Source organism: Miscanthus floridulus, chromosome 9 (assembly GCF_019320115.1).
Source record: "Miscanthus floridulus cultivar M001 chromosome 9, ASM1932011v1, whole genome shotgun sequence".
Taxonomy (NCBI): Eukaryota; Viridiplantae; Streptophyta; class Magnoliopsida; order Poales; family Poaceae; genus Miscanthus; species Miscanthus floridulus.
In genome coordinates, this window is record NC_089588.1 from 10,465,369 (window position 1) to 10,479,795 (window position 14,427).

Below are 14,427 nucleotides of genomic sequence, written 5' to 3' on the forward strand. Positions count from 1 at the left end.
AAAAGGGGGAAGCAGGGCACCCCCCCATGGGGGGGGATCCTAAGACACATCTAACATGTCTGAGCGACGGAAGGCTTAGGCACTCGGTAGTAGACAGAGAGCTCAACCAGACTCACTCTTTTCACCGGAGACTTGGGACCCTCGCCCTTTCTCACCTGTTTGTAACCCCTACTATAAACCAAGTGTCAGTAACACAAGCAGCAGCAAACTGGACGTAGGGACGTTTAGTCCGAACTAGTATAAATTCTTGTGTCCTCCGAGCACAGCCATTCGGGTCAGACGTGCAAACTAGAAATTTACTAGCTAGTGATTCGAAACACCGACAGTGGGCACGCCAGGTAGGGGCCTTTTGCGCGTCTCATCGTCCACAACAGGCCACGGATGGCTAGCCCCAGCGTTACCTAGGTCCCGGGCGCGCACGTGTGCTTCGGGAGCCTGGACTTCATCGTCACCACGGAGAGAGAGCTGGCGCGGGCTCCTACCCCCGTCCAACTTCCTCGCTCCACCAACGTCGATGCAACCGTCGAAGCCTTCGAGGAGCTGCAGTTGCGCACACCAGAGGCCCGTGTCCCCGAGAGCGACCAACTCCTCGGCTTCGATTACGAGAGGCTGGAGCATCAGCTCAATGCCTTCCTGGGACCCTAACCATCTTGGGAGGATGTGCGCTACCTCACCTTCTCCTTCGCCAATGTCATGACATAGCTTGCCGGAGGGGTGTCGCTCTCCCCAGAATATCTCACCTGGGACGCCCCGATAGCGTTGCCGCTCGGTCTGCGCAATGCCGCGAGGACTGTTGGTCACCTCACGGTACAGCGCATGTGCCCACCTCCCACAGATGACGAATTCGTGGGAATGGCCGATTACGTCGTAGAGTCTTTCCACGACTGTGGGGGGTACGACCCTGGATACCCACGACAGACTACATGGGCTGCGCCGCCCGGGGTGGTCCTGCCCACAAGACGAAGACTTACAGTGCACGGTACTGCTCGATATGTACCGCAAGACATCAAGGGTGATATCATGAAGATGCTACGAGATCTATTAGGATATGCTCGATCCCATGATTCCTGTAATCTGTTATTACTTACCAGTTATCTCCTAGATCTTACCGACTTGTAACCCTACCCCTGGCTATATAACGCGGGTAGGGGATCCCCTTAAAACACACGTAATATCATACGATAGCTAATACAAACCAATAGACCATAGGAGTAGGGTATTACATCATATAGACGGCCTAAACCTGTCTAACTCTTGTGTCTCTATTGCCTTCTTGTTCTTGATTACGTGCACCTCTGTCGATCAATCTACCTTTGTAGGATACCCCTCTGAGGACTGCCGACGATATTTTGTCGATAGTTGGCACACCAAGTAGGGGCGTGCATGCTGTTTCCATGACAAACAAGATGGTACACTTTTTAGGCTCTTTGTTCTCTCCAAAGCCTGGCCAGATCTTTATGGTTGGATCGATCTCCTAGGTCATCAATGCTAACAGAGACGGAGAGATCTTTAAGCTGGTGCAGATCGATTCTGTGCCGATCACACCAACGCCTGCAATAGCAGATCTGATCTCGAAACTGCCTCTATGGTCGTCTTCACCAACAACTCACTGCCTGCCGCCCCGCTACTCAAGGAAGCAGGTCGGCAACGATGATCTAATCGCATCCATTGATTAGGTTGGCCAGAAGCTCGCCGATTGCCTCTCCCTCACGGAATCGGCTCTAACCACTCTGGTTCGGCGCCGACCACCTTCTGGTTCCGATCTATCAGAAGCTGATTGGGAAACTCTAGGGGATACGGCCACCATCCATCAGGATGCCCTAAGGGACAAATTCACCGACCAGATGGGAGACATCTATCCTCTCGCCGACCATCTCTCGCTGACTGTCAATATGCTGCAAATCGGCCAACGTCCCGAAGAATCCCTCCACACCATCCTAGAGGAAAATCTAGACTCTGAGTCCCAGAGCTCTACGGAGATTGTCGCCAAAACCACTGCCATCCGACCTCCTTTTCCACCCTTTCGAGGAGGCGAGATTTTTAATGTCAGCATCGACAGCCCTCCACGGGATGGAGAAAACAATGAGGACCGCGCAGCTCGCATCAACAGAAACACCAACCGTGCACAGCGCCGAGTGGATGAGGCCGCCATTGTGTTAGCCAAGGCTGTTCGCAACGAAGAACAACTCGACTTGCAAGGGAGGTCACGCCCACTTCGCCGCAACCTCGATGACGAATTCGTCTGTGTTGATGGCCACGATGTCTACAAGACCCCAAGCACCAACTTGGTCATGGCTGCTAACGAGCTCGCTCAGGTCTAACAAATGTTAGAGGTCATCAAGGTCACCGCAATGCTTAAAGCTGCGCACTGCCAGGTCAACAAGATTCACCAGGATCAGGGACCTTCCTACTCGACAAGCTCGAATCGCCGATCCGCCACGCCAAGATTGTGATGATAGACAACCCCTCTAGGGGGAGCTAGGGGAACCATATCAACAACCCTCGCCAACATGACCAAGAAGTCGATCAAGATGTCCGAGCACACATCAACAACCTTCGGGATGCACAACGTCATATCGATGGGTGCCGTTTCTCTCGGCATGAGGAGGAAGTGCGCTAATGTCAAGAATACGAGCAAGAATTCATAATCAAGATGTAGCCCTCTAGCCACTTAACATCGGCAATGCTCCTGATCCCAACGGTGATGATCTCGAAGGGCCCCGAGCATTCACGAGAGCACTCTGAACACTCCAGTGGCCCCATGGTTTCAAAATCACCGGGGTCGGGCCCTACAAGGGGCGGATGAATCCCACACAGTGGCTACAAGCTTATGCCACCGCTATGCGTGCCGCCAGGGGAGATACCAGTGCCATGGCAAACTATCTTCCCATCATGCTCATGTCGACCGTAATGAACTGGCTCATGAGCCTCGCCCTAGATTCCATCGAATCTTGGGAACAGTTGAAGGTCTTCACCGACAATTACATGGCTACGTGTACTCGACCAGGCACCAAGCATGATTTGAATCGTATTTATCAGAAACCATCTGAGCTTCTCCATAGCTACATCAGATGTTTTTCTAAGATGAGGAATTCTATTCCCAACATCACGGAAGCAGAAGTCATCACCACCTTTGTCCGAGGACTCCATCACCGTGACCTCCACTCCAAATTCAATCGTAAGCCACCAAGGGGGATTGGTGAGATGATCACGACCGTCGATCAATACGCTGACGCTAAAGCAGCCAAAGTTTGTTTCAACGAGGATGCGGACACTCACCGCACAACTCGCCGTAGCGATGATCGCCCCGATGAACGATGTCATAGTGACTGCCGCTACAATGACCGTGGCCACCATCAGGACAATGGCCGAGATCGACCGAAAGGGTCTAAAGCTGGTTAGTATCGCCGCTGCTGACCAGACAACATCGTCGCCACCATTGACAAACCTCGCGCCAAATGTAACTATGATGAGCAGTACAAGAAAATCCTCGAAGGCCTATGCCCCCTCCACATGAACAACAAGCGCAAGATGAAGGACTGCCTTGGCTTGGCTAAGGAGTTCTAGGCCAAAAAGAAGGATGACGACAATGACAATGGAGCCAGAGGTCACCGACCACCTGGGGCCAATAATAATGCCTTCTAGGATCACAACAAAGTGGTCGCCACTATCTTCAGGTGCCTCACCACCATCGAGAATAGAAGAGATAAAAAACTCACCGCCCGCCAGGTGCTCGCCGTCAACACAGAAGATGCTATCACCGACCCTAGCTATCGCCCTTGATCTGAGGTCCCCATCACCTTCAACAGGGCCGACCAGTGGGTGGACATCCCTTACACAGGGCATTTCCCCTCTCATTCTCGATGCAACCATCAAGAAAGTACTCTTCAGGAAAGTACTCATCGATGGCAGAAGTGCCCTGAACCTCCTCTTTGCCGGAGCTTTAAAGGAGCTAGGCCTTGGAGTAGAAGACCTCACTCCCTCTGACTCCTCCTTCTAGGGTGTGGTACCTAGCAGGGCATCCCAACCGCTTGGAGAGATCACCCTCCCGGTACAATTCGGCATGGCTAGCAACTTCTATGTCGAGCACATCAACTTCTACGTCACTGACTTCAACACTGCCTACCATGCCATACTTGGTCACCAGCTCTGGCCAAGTTCATGGCCATACCGCACTACGCCTATCTGGTATTGAAGATGCCTTCGCCTGTAGGAGTTCTGGCCTTGTGGGCCAACCTCTCTATCGCCTACGCCTACAAAACAGAGAGTCTCTCCCTCGCCAAAGACAACAACCTCTCCATCCGGATGGCTAGCATGGTCACCGACGCCAAGATGATGCCCGATGATGACCTGGAGATCCCAGCGCTAGAGCCTCCTCGTGCCTCCCCAAGTCTAAGGAAATGAAGGAGGTCAGCCTCAGCCTCGACAACCCCACCAAGATCGCCAAGATTGGGGCTCATCTCAACCCCAAATAGGAAAGCACGCTCATCTCCTTCCTATGTGCCAACGCCGACATGTTTGCTTGTAAACCTACAGACTTGCTGGGGGTACCATGGGAGAAGATCGAGCACTCCTTGAATGTCTCGCCAACCGCCAAGCCAATCAAGCAGAAGCTCCGACGATTCATGCTAGATAAGAAGGAGGCTATTAGGGTAGAAATAAAATGGCTCCTAGCAGCCAGATTTATTAAAGAAGTATATCATCCTGAGTGGTTGGCAGACCTAGTTCTTGTTCAAAAAAAGAATAAAGAATAGAGAATATGTGTTGATTACACTGATCTCAACAAACACTGCCCTAAGGACCCCTTCGGTCTGCCTCAGATAGACAAGGTTGTAGACTCCACCACCAGCTACGAACTCCTCTCCTTCCTCAACTGTTACTCTGGCTATCACCAGATATCTCTCAAAGAGGATGACCAGATCAAAACATCATTCATCATGACTTTCGGTGTGTATTGCTATACCACCATGTCTTTTGAACTAAAAAATGCCAGGGCGACCTACCAAAGGGCCATCCAGATGTGCCTTGACCAACAGATAGGCCACAACATCGAAGCTTACATTGATGATGTGGTTGTCTAATCCAAAACCGCCAATAGTCTCATCGCTGACCTCGAAGAAACATTCGCCAACCTGAAAAGATACAGATGGAAGTTGAACCCTTCAAAGTGCATCTTTGGAGTTCCATCCGGCATACTCCTAGGCTAATCGTCAGCGCCCGTGGTATCGAACCCAACCCCGACAAGGTCTCTGCCATTACCAATATGAAATGACCGACCTATGTAAAGGATATATAGAAGCTCACAGGGTGCATGGCTGCTCTCAGCCGCTTTATATCATACCTCGGCAAAAAAGGGACTATCGTTCTTCAAACTACTCAAGGCCTCCGAGCACTTCTCCTGGTCAGAGGAGGCTGATATGGCCTTTGAGCAGCTCAAGTTGTTTTTAACGAAGCCCCCGATCATGACGACACCTCAACTAGATGAAACCCTATTGATCTACATCGCTGCTACCTCTTGCGTCATTAGCATAGCTATCGTCGTCGAGCATGAGGAGGTCGGACATGCCTATAAGGTACAATGTCCAATCTACTTCATTAGTGAGGTTCTTAATGAGTCCAAAACTCGTTACCCTCAGGCTCGGAAGCTGTTATACGCCATTCTAGTCACGTCACGCAAGCTCCACCATTACTTCGAGTACTACAAGATCACCATGGTCACCGAGTTCCCTCTAGGGGACATCCTCCGTAACAAAGAGGCCAATGGCCGCATCATCAACTGGGTAGTCGAGCTCGACACTTATTCCATAGAATTCAGAAGTAGGCCGACCATTAAGTCGCAGGCGCTGGCTGACTTCATCACTGAGTGGACCGAGATCCAAGAGCCCATCCCCACTACTTGCCCCGAGCACTAGATAATGTATTTCGATGGCGCCCTCAACATCAATGGTGCTGGCGCCAGCATTTTGTTTATTACTCTGACTAAGGACAAGCTCCGATACATCCTTCGAATTCATTTTCTAGCTTCCAACAATGCCACGGAATATGAAGCATGTCTTCACGGACTTTGTATAGCCGTCAAGCTCGGCATCAAACACCTCATGGTATACGGAGACTCCGCGCTGGTCATCAACTAAGTCAACAAAGATTGGTCCTGTTCTAGTGAGAAGATGGATGCATACTGCGCTGAGATCAAGAAACTCAAAGGAAAGTTTTATGGTATCGAGTACCACCACGTGGTATGAGACCAAAATTAGCTCACCGACCACCTATCTAAGGTAGGCTCTTCTTGCACCATGATTCCACCTAGGGTTTTCATTCAAGACCTCTTTACGCCGTCTATTAAGGAAGAGAAGGAAGTTCAAGAAATCCCCCCTCACCGCCGAGCAGCTAGTACTTGCAGTACCTTCGCCAGTCGTAGATTGGAGAGAACAATTCAAAAAATACTATAGAAATGCATCACCCAAGAAGAGGGAGTGGAATTACTTCTTGAAATTCACTCTGGCTCCTATGGCAATCATGTGGCCTCCAGAAACCTAGTTGGCAAAGCTTTCTGAGCTTGTTTTTACTGGCCCACGGCCATCTCCGACGTAGAAGACCTCGTCCAACATTGTGAAGGATGTGAGTTTTTCGCCAAGCAAATACACGTGCCGGCGTAGGAATTGCAGACCATCCCAGCTTCTTGGCCTTTTGCATGCTGGGGACTCAACATGATCGGGCCTTTCAAGCTTACGCTAGGCAATTTTTGGTATGTATATGTCACCATTGACAAGTTCTCCAAGTGGGTCAAATACAAGCTGCTTGTTTCAGCTACTACAAAGAAGGCAGTCGAGCTCTTCGAAGATATCATCCATAGATTCGGTCTCCCGAATAGCATTATCACCGACCTCGGAACTACATTCACTGGTCACCATTTTTGGGACTTCTATGAAGACTGATGCATCTCCATTAAATACGTCTCTATTGCCCATCCTAGAGCCAATGGCCAGGTCAAACGGGCGAACAGCATAATCCTCGATGCCCTAAAAAAGAGACTATACTAGAAAGAGGAAAAGCATCTGAGAAGATGGCTCAAAGAGCTCCCAGCTGTGGTCTAGGAACTGCGCACTCAAGCTAGTCCCAACACCGGTGTATCTCCATATTTTTTGGTCTATGGCTCAGAGGCCATACTTCCTGTGGACATTGCCTTCCGAGCACCTAGGGTGGAGCATTATAATGAAGAGCATGCCACAGCTGTTCGGACAGAGGACATCGACAGAGTTGAAGAAGAATGCCTGATCACTTGCATCCGCACAGCCAAATACCTTGAAGGCCTACGAAGATACTACAATCGCAATATCAAAGGTTATTCATTTGTGATCGAAGACCTTGTTCTCCGTAGAAAGCAGAAAACCGAAGGGATGCACAAGCTCTCCTCCCCCTCGGAAGGGCCTTATGTGGTCAAAGAGGTTACCCGACTAGGGTCTTATAGGCTATGTGACATGGAGGGAATCGATATCCCCAATTCATGGCACATCGAGCACCTTATACGTTTCTATTCTTGAAACGCTCCAGATATGTACTCTTCACTCCATAATGAATAAAGTTTTTATCACCATAATTTGTCTCCATTATTTATCCACTCTAGTTTAATCTCCATTTATGATTACCAGCTCCAAGCTACTCCTTAACAAACTCTGACAATTATACGTGATCTCCATAAATGCTTCGCCCTATTTCTCCATACTAAAATATCTTTAAGATATTCCGCCAACCATCGAGCAGCAAACGTTCCGCTCTATGTTCTTTGGAGAAAACCCTATCTCCGATCTCTCCCTACACATGCTACGGGCTCCAGCACTCTGCGTTATGGGTGGCCAGCTATGGTTCCTCGGTCACGTCTATTCCCCCTACACGTGCAGCGCTCGACGTTATGGAATACGGGTTAGCCAAGGCCAAGAGCCCAATAACGAACTAACTACTCGGACGCTACTTATACCACGTATAAACATGTTAGGGTTAACAACACATCTCTTTTCACTATAAACGCTAGCAAGCCACCTAAACACGGATACGATGTCTACTTACAACATTTATACAAATACACAAATGTTTGCTTAGGCCCTCGTACATCTAACTCCCCTTTCCAGTTGTTCCATACAGGTTCCTCCCCACTTAGGCCATTAAGCTTAGCCATCACTGTCTCCCTCGCCAAACAGATCGACATCGTCGGCTAGCTTCTTCGCCGTGTCCTCCACCTCATTTTAGCTGCTCCTCCTTCATCGCACTCCTCCCTCTGGTGAATCCGGCCCCTATCGCTCGAAGATTGATTGCAGGGTAGTGAGACCAGACCACCGCCAGGGCATGCATCATGACGGAGACAGCGGTGTCTTGGTTGAAGCCTTTGAAGTTCTCCCACACCATCTTGCACCTATCAATGATGGCGTCCAGATGGGGCGGCCTGTTGTCGGGCTGAGGAGCTATCTCCATATTGATATAGTCAAGCACCGGCCTGACTCTGGCCTCCACGACATCAAATTTCCCCCTCTGGATTTTTGCCTCCAGCTCCAGCGCGTCGAACTACGCCTTGGTTTTTTGACGATATTCTGCAGACACCAAAAGGATTTGTCATACAAAGAAATCATATCAGCAACACCCCCAACCATGAATGACTCACCTTCTAGATCCTCGGCTAGTTTCTTCGCTCGCCTAGATGCTTTTTCCTTCTCCTCTTAGAGTTGACCGATGACTTGACGCAACCGGTCGAGCTTCGCATCTTGCTCTACAAACATAACGGTCGACAGCAACATCAAGACTGTTCGGCAATGCAGAACAAATTCACCGATCCACAATACCTTTCTTCTGTTTGGAGATGCTTTTTAGCTGCTCGGAGGTGCGCTCTAGCTGCTCGGAGATGGTCTTCAACTGCTCGGATAAGATGCCCTTCTGGTACTCTAGGTCCTTGGTGTTTGATTTAGCAAGATCCCTTTTGCGCTAGGCCCTCTGGACGTTCTTCTCCATCAGTTTCATCGCCAACCTTAGTTTCTCGTTCTCCTCGGTAAGGGGCTCCATCCTTTTGATCAATTGTTGTCATTGTTTAGTAGTCCATGCTATGCCCTACAAAGCAACAAGATTATAAAAGACCATAGTCTCCAACGCCAAAGATGGACACCGCTGATGCAACACTAACCTCAATTTGCTTCATAGCCATGCAAAGGGTGGACCGTAGCCTCTTCACCTCCCTGGTGGTGTCCTCCTCTTCTACGACCATAACTTCCTCCCCTCGCTTGCGAAAGATGCGGATGGTTTGAGGTCGTGATCCTTCATGCTTAGTCTCCTCGACCTTGTCCTCTTTCTTAACAGCCGGTGGCGCTCCTTGGGGGCTTGGTGGCCACATAGAGCATCCAACCTCGCCCTACGGCATCTCTGGGTGCACCGCTTTCTCCTCTAATGCTATCGGCCTCTGCGCCCTAGATTCCAACACGATGTTGGTAGCTCCTGCTTCTGCCTTCGAAGATTCGGCGGCTCTCATCGTTGCTCCTAGCGTCTCCATTGAATCGCCTATCGTTGTTGCTGACCGCTCTCCACCTCCAACTCTATCAGTAGTGGTGGTCGAATCCCCCACAAACCGATGAGCGCCCGGGGACTCTAGGACAAAGTCTATCTGCAATGTCTTCGCGCTGTGACAGCCCCTGGCTGCTCGCCGGTCTGGCCTGAAGGATTCAGATCCTCCGCACGCCCCATTCTGCATCAGATTAGCTCATCAATCACCGCAACTATAAAAATCGAATAGCTACTGATCCTGAGGCAAAGATTCTTACACATCAGATTCCCGATGAATGGTTCTAAACTGGTGCTACCTCCTTGAGCTCCCATTGGCTCTAGGGTCAACCCACAAGTCCTAGGCTAGAGGTCTTGCGGCCCTCGCTGTCAGCGTCTTCTCTGCCTATTGCTCGGGGACTCCTTCCCCTTCCTTCGATTGCACCTCTGCGTGCATGTTGTGCGATGGCGCTTTAGTGCTCGGAGGGGGAGCCACTAGAGCCTTGTCATCGTCCGACCACTCAGATATCGCCGCACTCTACGTCCGAGCGGTTCGACCACCACCAAATGAGATGCCAACCGGCTTGTGGGGAGCTACATCCACCGCTCTTCTTTTCTGTTAGGCTAGCTCATCTTTCACCACCCTTTCCCCCCCAAACTTTCTTTAATACCGAGGGGGACTCTCCTTTTGACCAACACCTTTGCCTCTGGATTTGGACGAGGTGCTGATGGCACCTTCCTCTGGTAGAGTGGTCAACCTGGCGTCCATTGCCTCTGGCCAATCGCTCCTCAGCATGCCCGAGAAGTATGCTGCCTGTTCCTGCCAATGGATCTTTCCATAAGAGAATTAGTCCACTGCTCAGTGCTGGCATGGGATAAAAAGTACTAGGAGCAACAGTCGAGATTTTTACATGAGGAGGCGAGTTCGTGTAGTTGAAGGGTTTCGGCTGCCCTAGCACAGTGTATGACATGTTTGGAACAAATAGTTCAGTGGCCTAGTGTAGCACAACCTCCTTCATCAGGTTCTTCGTCCTCTCCTAGGTGCCATCAGTATCTCCTTTGAAGTCAAAGCCCAGATGAGCCCTCTCCTTGTAGGGCTAGACATGGCGTAGTATGAAGTTCACTGCCACCACCACTCCACTCATCTTCATGCCCCTCATTAGCTCGAGGAGCTCCTTCACCTATTCCATATCAGCATTGGTCGGTTTCTCCGACCAGCTCCTTTGATTCTCCGGAATCTGGTCGACATCACATCGGACGTTAGGATCACTTTGCTTCATATAGAACCACCTGGTATTCCACCCCTTCAGTGAGGTATTCAGCGGCATAGGAATGTATTCGCTCGCCATCCCATTGTGGAGTTGTAGATACACACCACCAACAACTTTGGAACCGCCCCCTCCTTTCTTCTTCAGCCAGAAAAAGTGTCGGAAGAGATTAAAAATGGGGAAGAATGCCAAGATAAACCTCGCAGAAGTGGATAAACATAGAAATGTGCAAAATAGTGTTTGGATGAAGATAACATAAGCTTACTCCGCAATACTCCAATAGATCCCACAAGAAATGATGTACCAGAAGCCCTAATCCACGCCAGAAGTAATCTTCGAATTCAACGAGTTCATCGGTTTGTGGCATCGGATAGGGCTCATCGTTGGTCGGATGCCATCCGGTGGTGACACGATCAGGAAGAACACCTGCCTCCACCATCTCATTGAGCTTTGTCTCCCCATGAGTGATGGTACCCATTCCTTGTCATGGCTCGCCCCGACGGCCGCCTTCTTCGTGTTGCCACCTCCCCTCTTTGGCACCATCCCTCATATCTAGATTGGAACTTGTCCCTTTACGCAAGCTTTTTAGCCCTAGCGGCGGAGTGCGTGTGAATGCGAATGGGGAGCGTGAGGGCAAGGAGGAAGATGAAGTGATGGAGTGGCAAAGGTAGGAGCGCGGAGTGCGGTGACGTAGTTATAAAGACACCCTCCTGACTATTCGTATTCAAGGGTTTTTGGGAAATCGTACCATGCTGATTTGTGCCCTTCTAAATTCCCCAAAGTGGCGTGCTGGGCCGTTATCTAGGCTTCCACGCAACTACGGCCCATATCACCCATTTTTCGATGCAACTTGATACTGCACACCGAATATTCGCCAACCTCTCCGCAATACCATCAAGGCTTAGTAATTTCTACTGTACATTCATTGCTCTGTTTTTTCTCCATGATTTGAGTAATCGGCACTTCTTGATTTATTCGATATTTTCACTTGCGGCTTAGGGACTACGTCATCATTATGATTCAGTTTTTCACCATACTGGGGACTTTTTTCTAGTTACTGTTGTTTCTAACCCTGGCACCACGTGACCATGTCACCTACTATCAAGTTTAGGGACTAAGTGGGCACACTCCACCTTGCGGTGAATGTGTGCTTTTCGTTTCAGGGCTCAGCCCGTGGACTGGTTGCCTGTTCGGCTGGCCTTCTGTCTTTCTTCTACTTTCTGGACCCTGGCACCACGTGACCACATCACCTACTATCTGGCTCGAGGACTAAGTGGGCACACTTCACCTTGCGGTGAGTGTGTTTTCTTTAATCTATTCATTGGAAGACTTCGTGCCTCCTAAAGTTGAAGAAGATTATCTCCCTTTTCTCATGGTCAGACTCTAAGTGGGCACACTTTGTTCATAGTGAGGAAATTTTTTGATTTTGAACTAGAGTTCCTTACATCCTTCTAGCAAGCCTTACTTGGGTAAGCCCGGGCTCGGCCGGATAGTTAAGCTTGTCGGTTACGGTCCACAACTGCTCGATGACTCATTAGGGTGGTCGGACTATGAGTCTGGCTGCTCGGCTTTGTTTACACCTGCTCGGATAAGCTCAAGATGGCATTGCACATCGAATAGAAGGCGCTTAGGGACTAGCTATGGGGGGTATGAACTCGGATACCCACGATAGACTTACGGTGCATGGTACTGTGTGGCATGTACCGCAAGATATCAAGGGCGATATCCAAGATGCTACGAGATCTGTTAAGATATGCTCGATCCCATGATTCCTGTAATCTGTTATTACTTACCGGTTATCTCCTAGATCTAACCGACTTGTAACTCTACCCCCTGACTATATAAGGCAGGTAGGGGACCCCTCAAAATACACGCAATATCATACGATAGCCAATACAAACCAACAGACCACAAGAGTAGGGTATTACATCGTGCAGACGGCCTGAACCTATCTAACTCTTGTGTCTCTGTTGCCTTCTTGTTCTTGATTACGCACACCTTTGCCGATTAATCTACCTTCATGGGATACCCCTCGGAGGACTGCCGATGATATTCTATCGACAACGACCTTCTCCCAGGAGATTTAGAGTCAATCTCCGGCTCTAACTCTAGTAGGGGGAGCCATCACCCCTCACAAGAATGTTTTATGGCAGGTACCCCCGAAGGATGTGATGAAAGCATCCATGAGGGAGGGGCTACCCCACTGAATGACTTCAACGACAAAGTCAAAGAAGATGCAGGGGCCCTTCCCCACATGCAGATGGAACAGCTAAGGGCACGACATCAGGAGCTCGAGGATGCGCATCTGTAGCTAGAGCAGGAGCGTGCGGAGCTCGAACGCAAGATCAAGCGTCATGGGGATGGTGGCTGCGCATAGGCCATCGCTCGTGACATTAATGGGAGGATCATCGAGGATGACGGAGGCCACCCACACTTTGCTCGGGCAAGTCAAAACATAGCTACTATGACAGCCCTGCTTCGAAGGCTCCCGGAGCCCGTGACACCCAAAGACCCTCAGGCCCACCGCGAGATCCGCACACTGCTCAAGCGAGCAGTGGTGCAACAGGTGGAAAGCTCACTGTCTCGGTGATGCAAGCTTGATGCCAGTCAATGCATGTCTTTCGAACGACATGGTCGGGACATGTCCGTCCACCAGGCACCATGCGATGGTAGGGGACTTGCCGTGGTCCGGTGCATGAGCATCTTGGCCCCAACCGTAACGCACGCAACACTCAAGACGCTCGTAGGTGTGGAAGGGGTCACAAGAGGGAGGTCGGCCATAGCTACCATCCTCGTCGCGACGAATGCTACGACAGCGACAAACACCGAAGCCTGAGCCTTGACCTACCAAGGCCCTAGGCTTTCGGCTGGCACATCCTCAACATGACTTTCCCGTCGCGGTAATGACTACCGACCAACGTCCTGAAGTACTCTATGGAGATGAACCCTAGCTTGTGGCTTGAGGACTATCGGCTTGCTTATCAAGCCGACAACGTGGATAGTGATTACTTCATTATCTGCATCCTCCCCTTGTTTTAGGCCGATTCGGTGCAAACATGACTAGAGCACCTTCCGCCCAACCAGATTCAAAGTTGGGCGGACTTGAAGGAGATCTTTGTGGGATACTTCTAGGGCACCTACACATGCCTTGGGAACCCCTAGGATCTAAAAAATTGCCAATAGAAGTCTAGAGAGACTCTCGACAAGTACATCCAATGCTTCTCCAGGCAACGCAATGAGTTGCCTGATGTCACCGACGCTGACATCATCGGAGCCTTCCTGTCTAAGACCACCTGCGAGTCCCTAGTCCACAAGCTAGGACGTAAGGGCCCTTGGACCACCAAGGAGCTCCTTGACATCATGACCAGCCATGCCTTAGGCGAGGAGGCAGTTGGAGCCATTTTTGGTCGCTCTAAAGGCAAAGCGAGGTGGGACAAGGATGCCAGCGAGGGCTCCTCTAACCGTCCAAACAAGAAGAAGACACAAGCAACAACACAGGGGCTCGCTCATGGCCACTGCCAAGCGGAAAGGTGGCCAGACGCCCACCAAGAATGCTCCTGACCACTTCAAGAAGCTGCTCGAGGGGCCATGCCTAAACCACGCCTTCCCTGTCAACCATCTGTATAAGGACGACGCCCTCATG

The 14,427-nt window shown here is 50.3% G+C and overlaps 1 protein-coding gene across 1 annotated transcript; it reads left to right on the plus strand.

Moving 5' to 3' along the window:
* Positions 1–5,417: 5,417 nt before the first annotated feature.
* Positions 5,418–5,912, plus strand: LOC136479204 (uncharacterized). The gene has a single exon (XM_066477141.1). The coding sequence runs from the start codon at positions 5,418–5,420 to the stop codon at positions 5,910–5,912; it is 495 nt and encodes a 164-aa protein (XP_066333238.1).
* Positions 5,913–14,427: the final 8,515 nt, after the last annotated feature.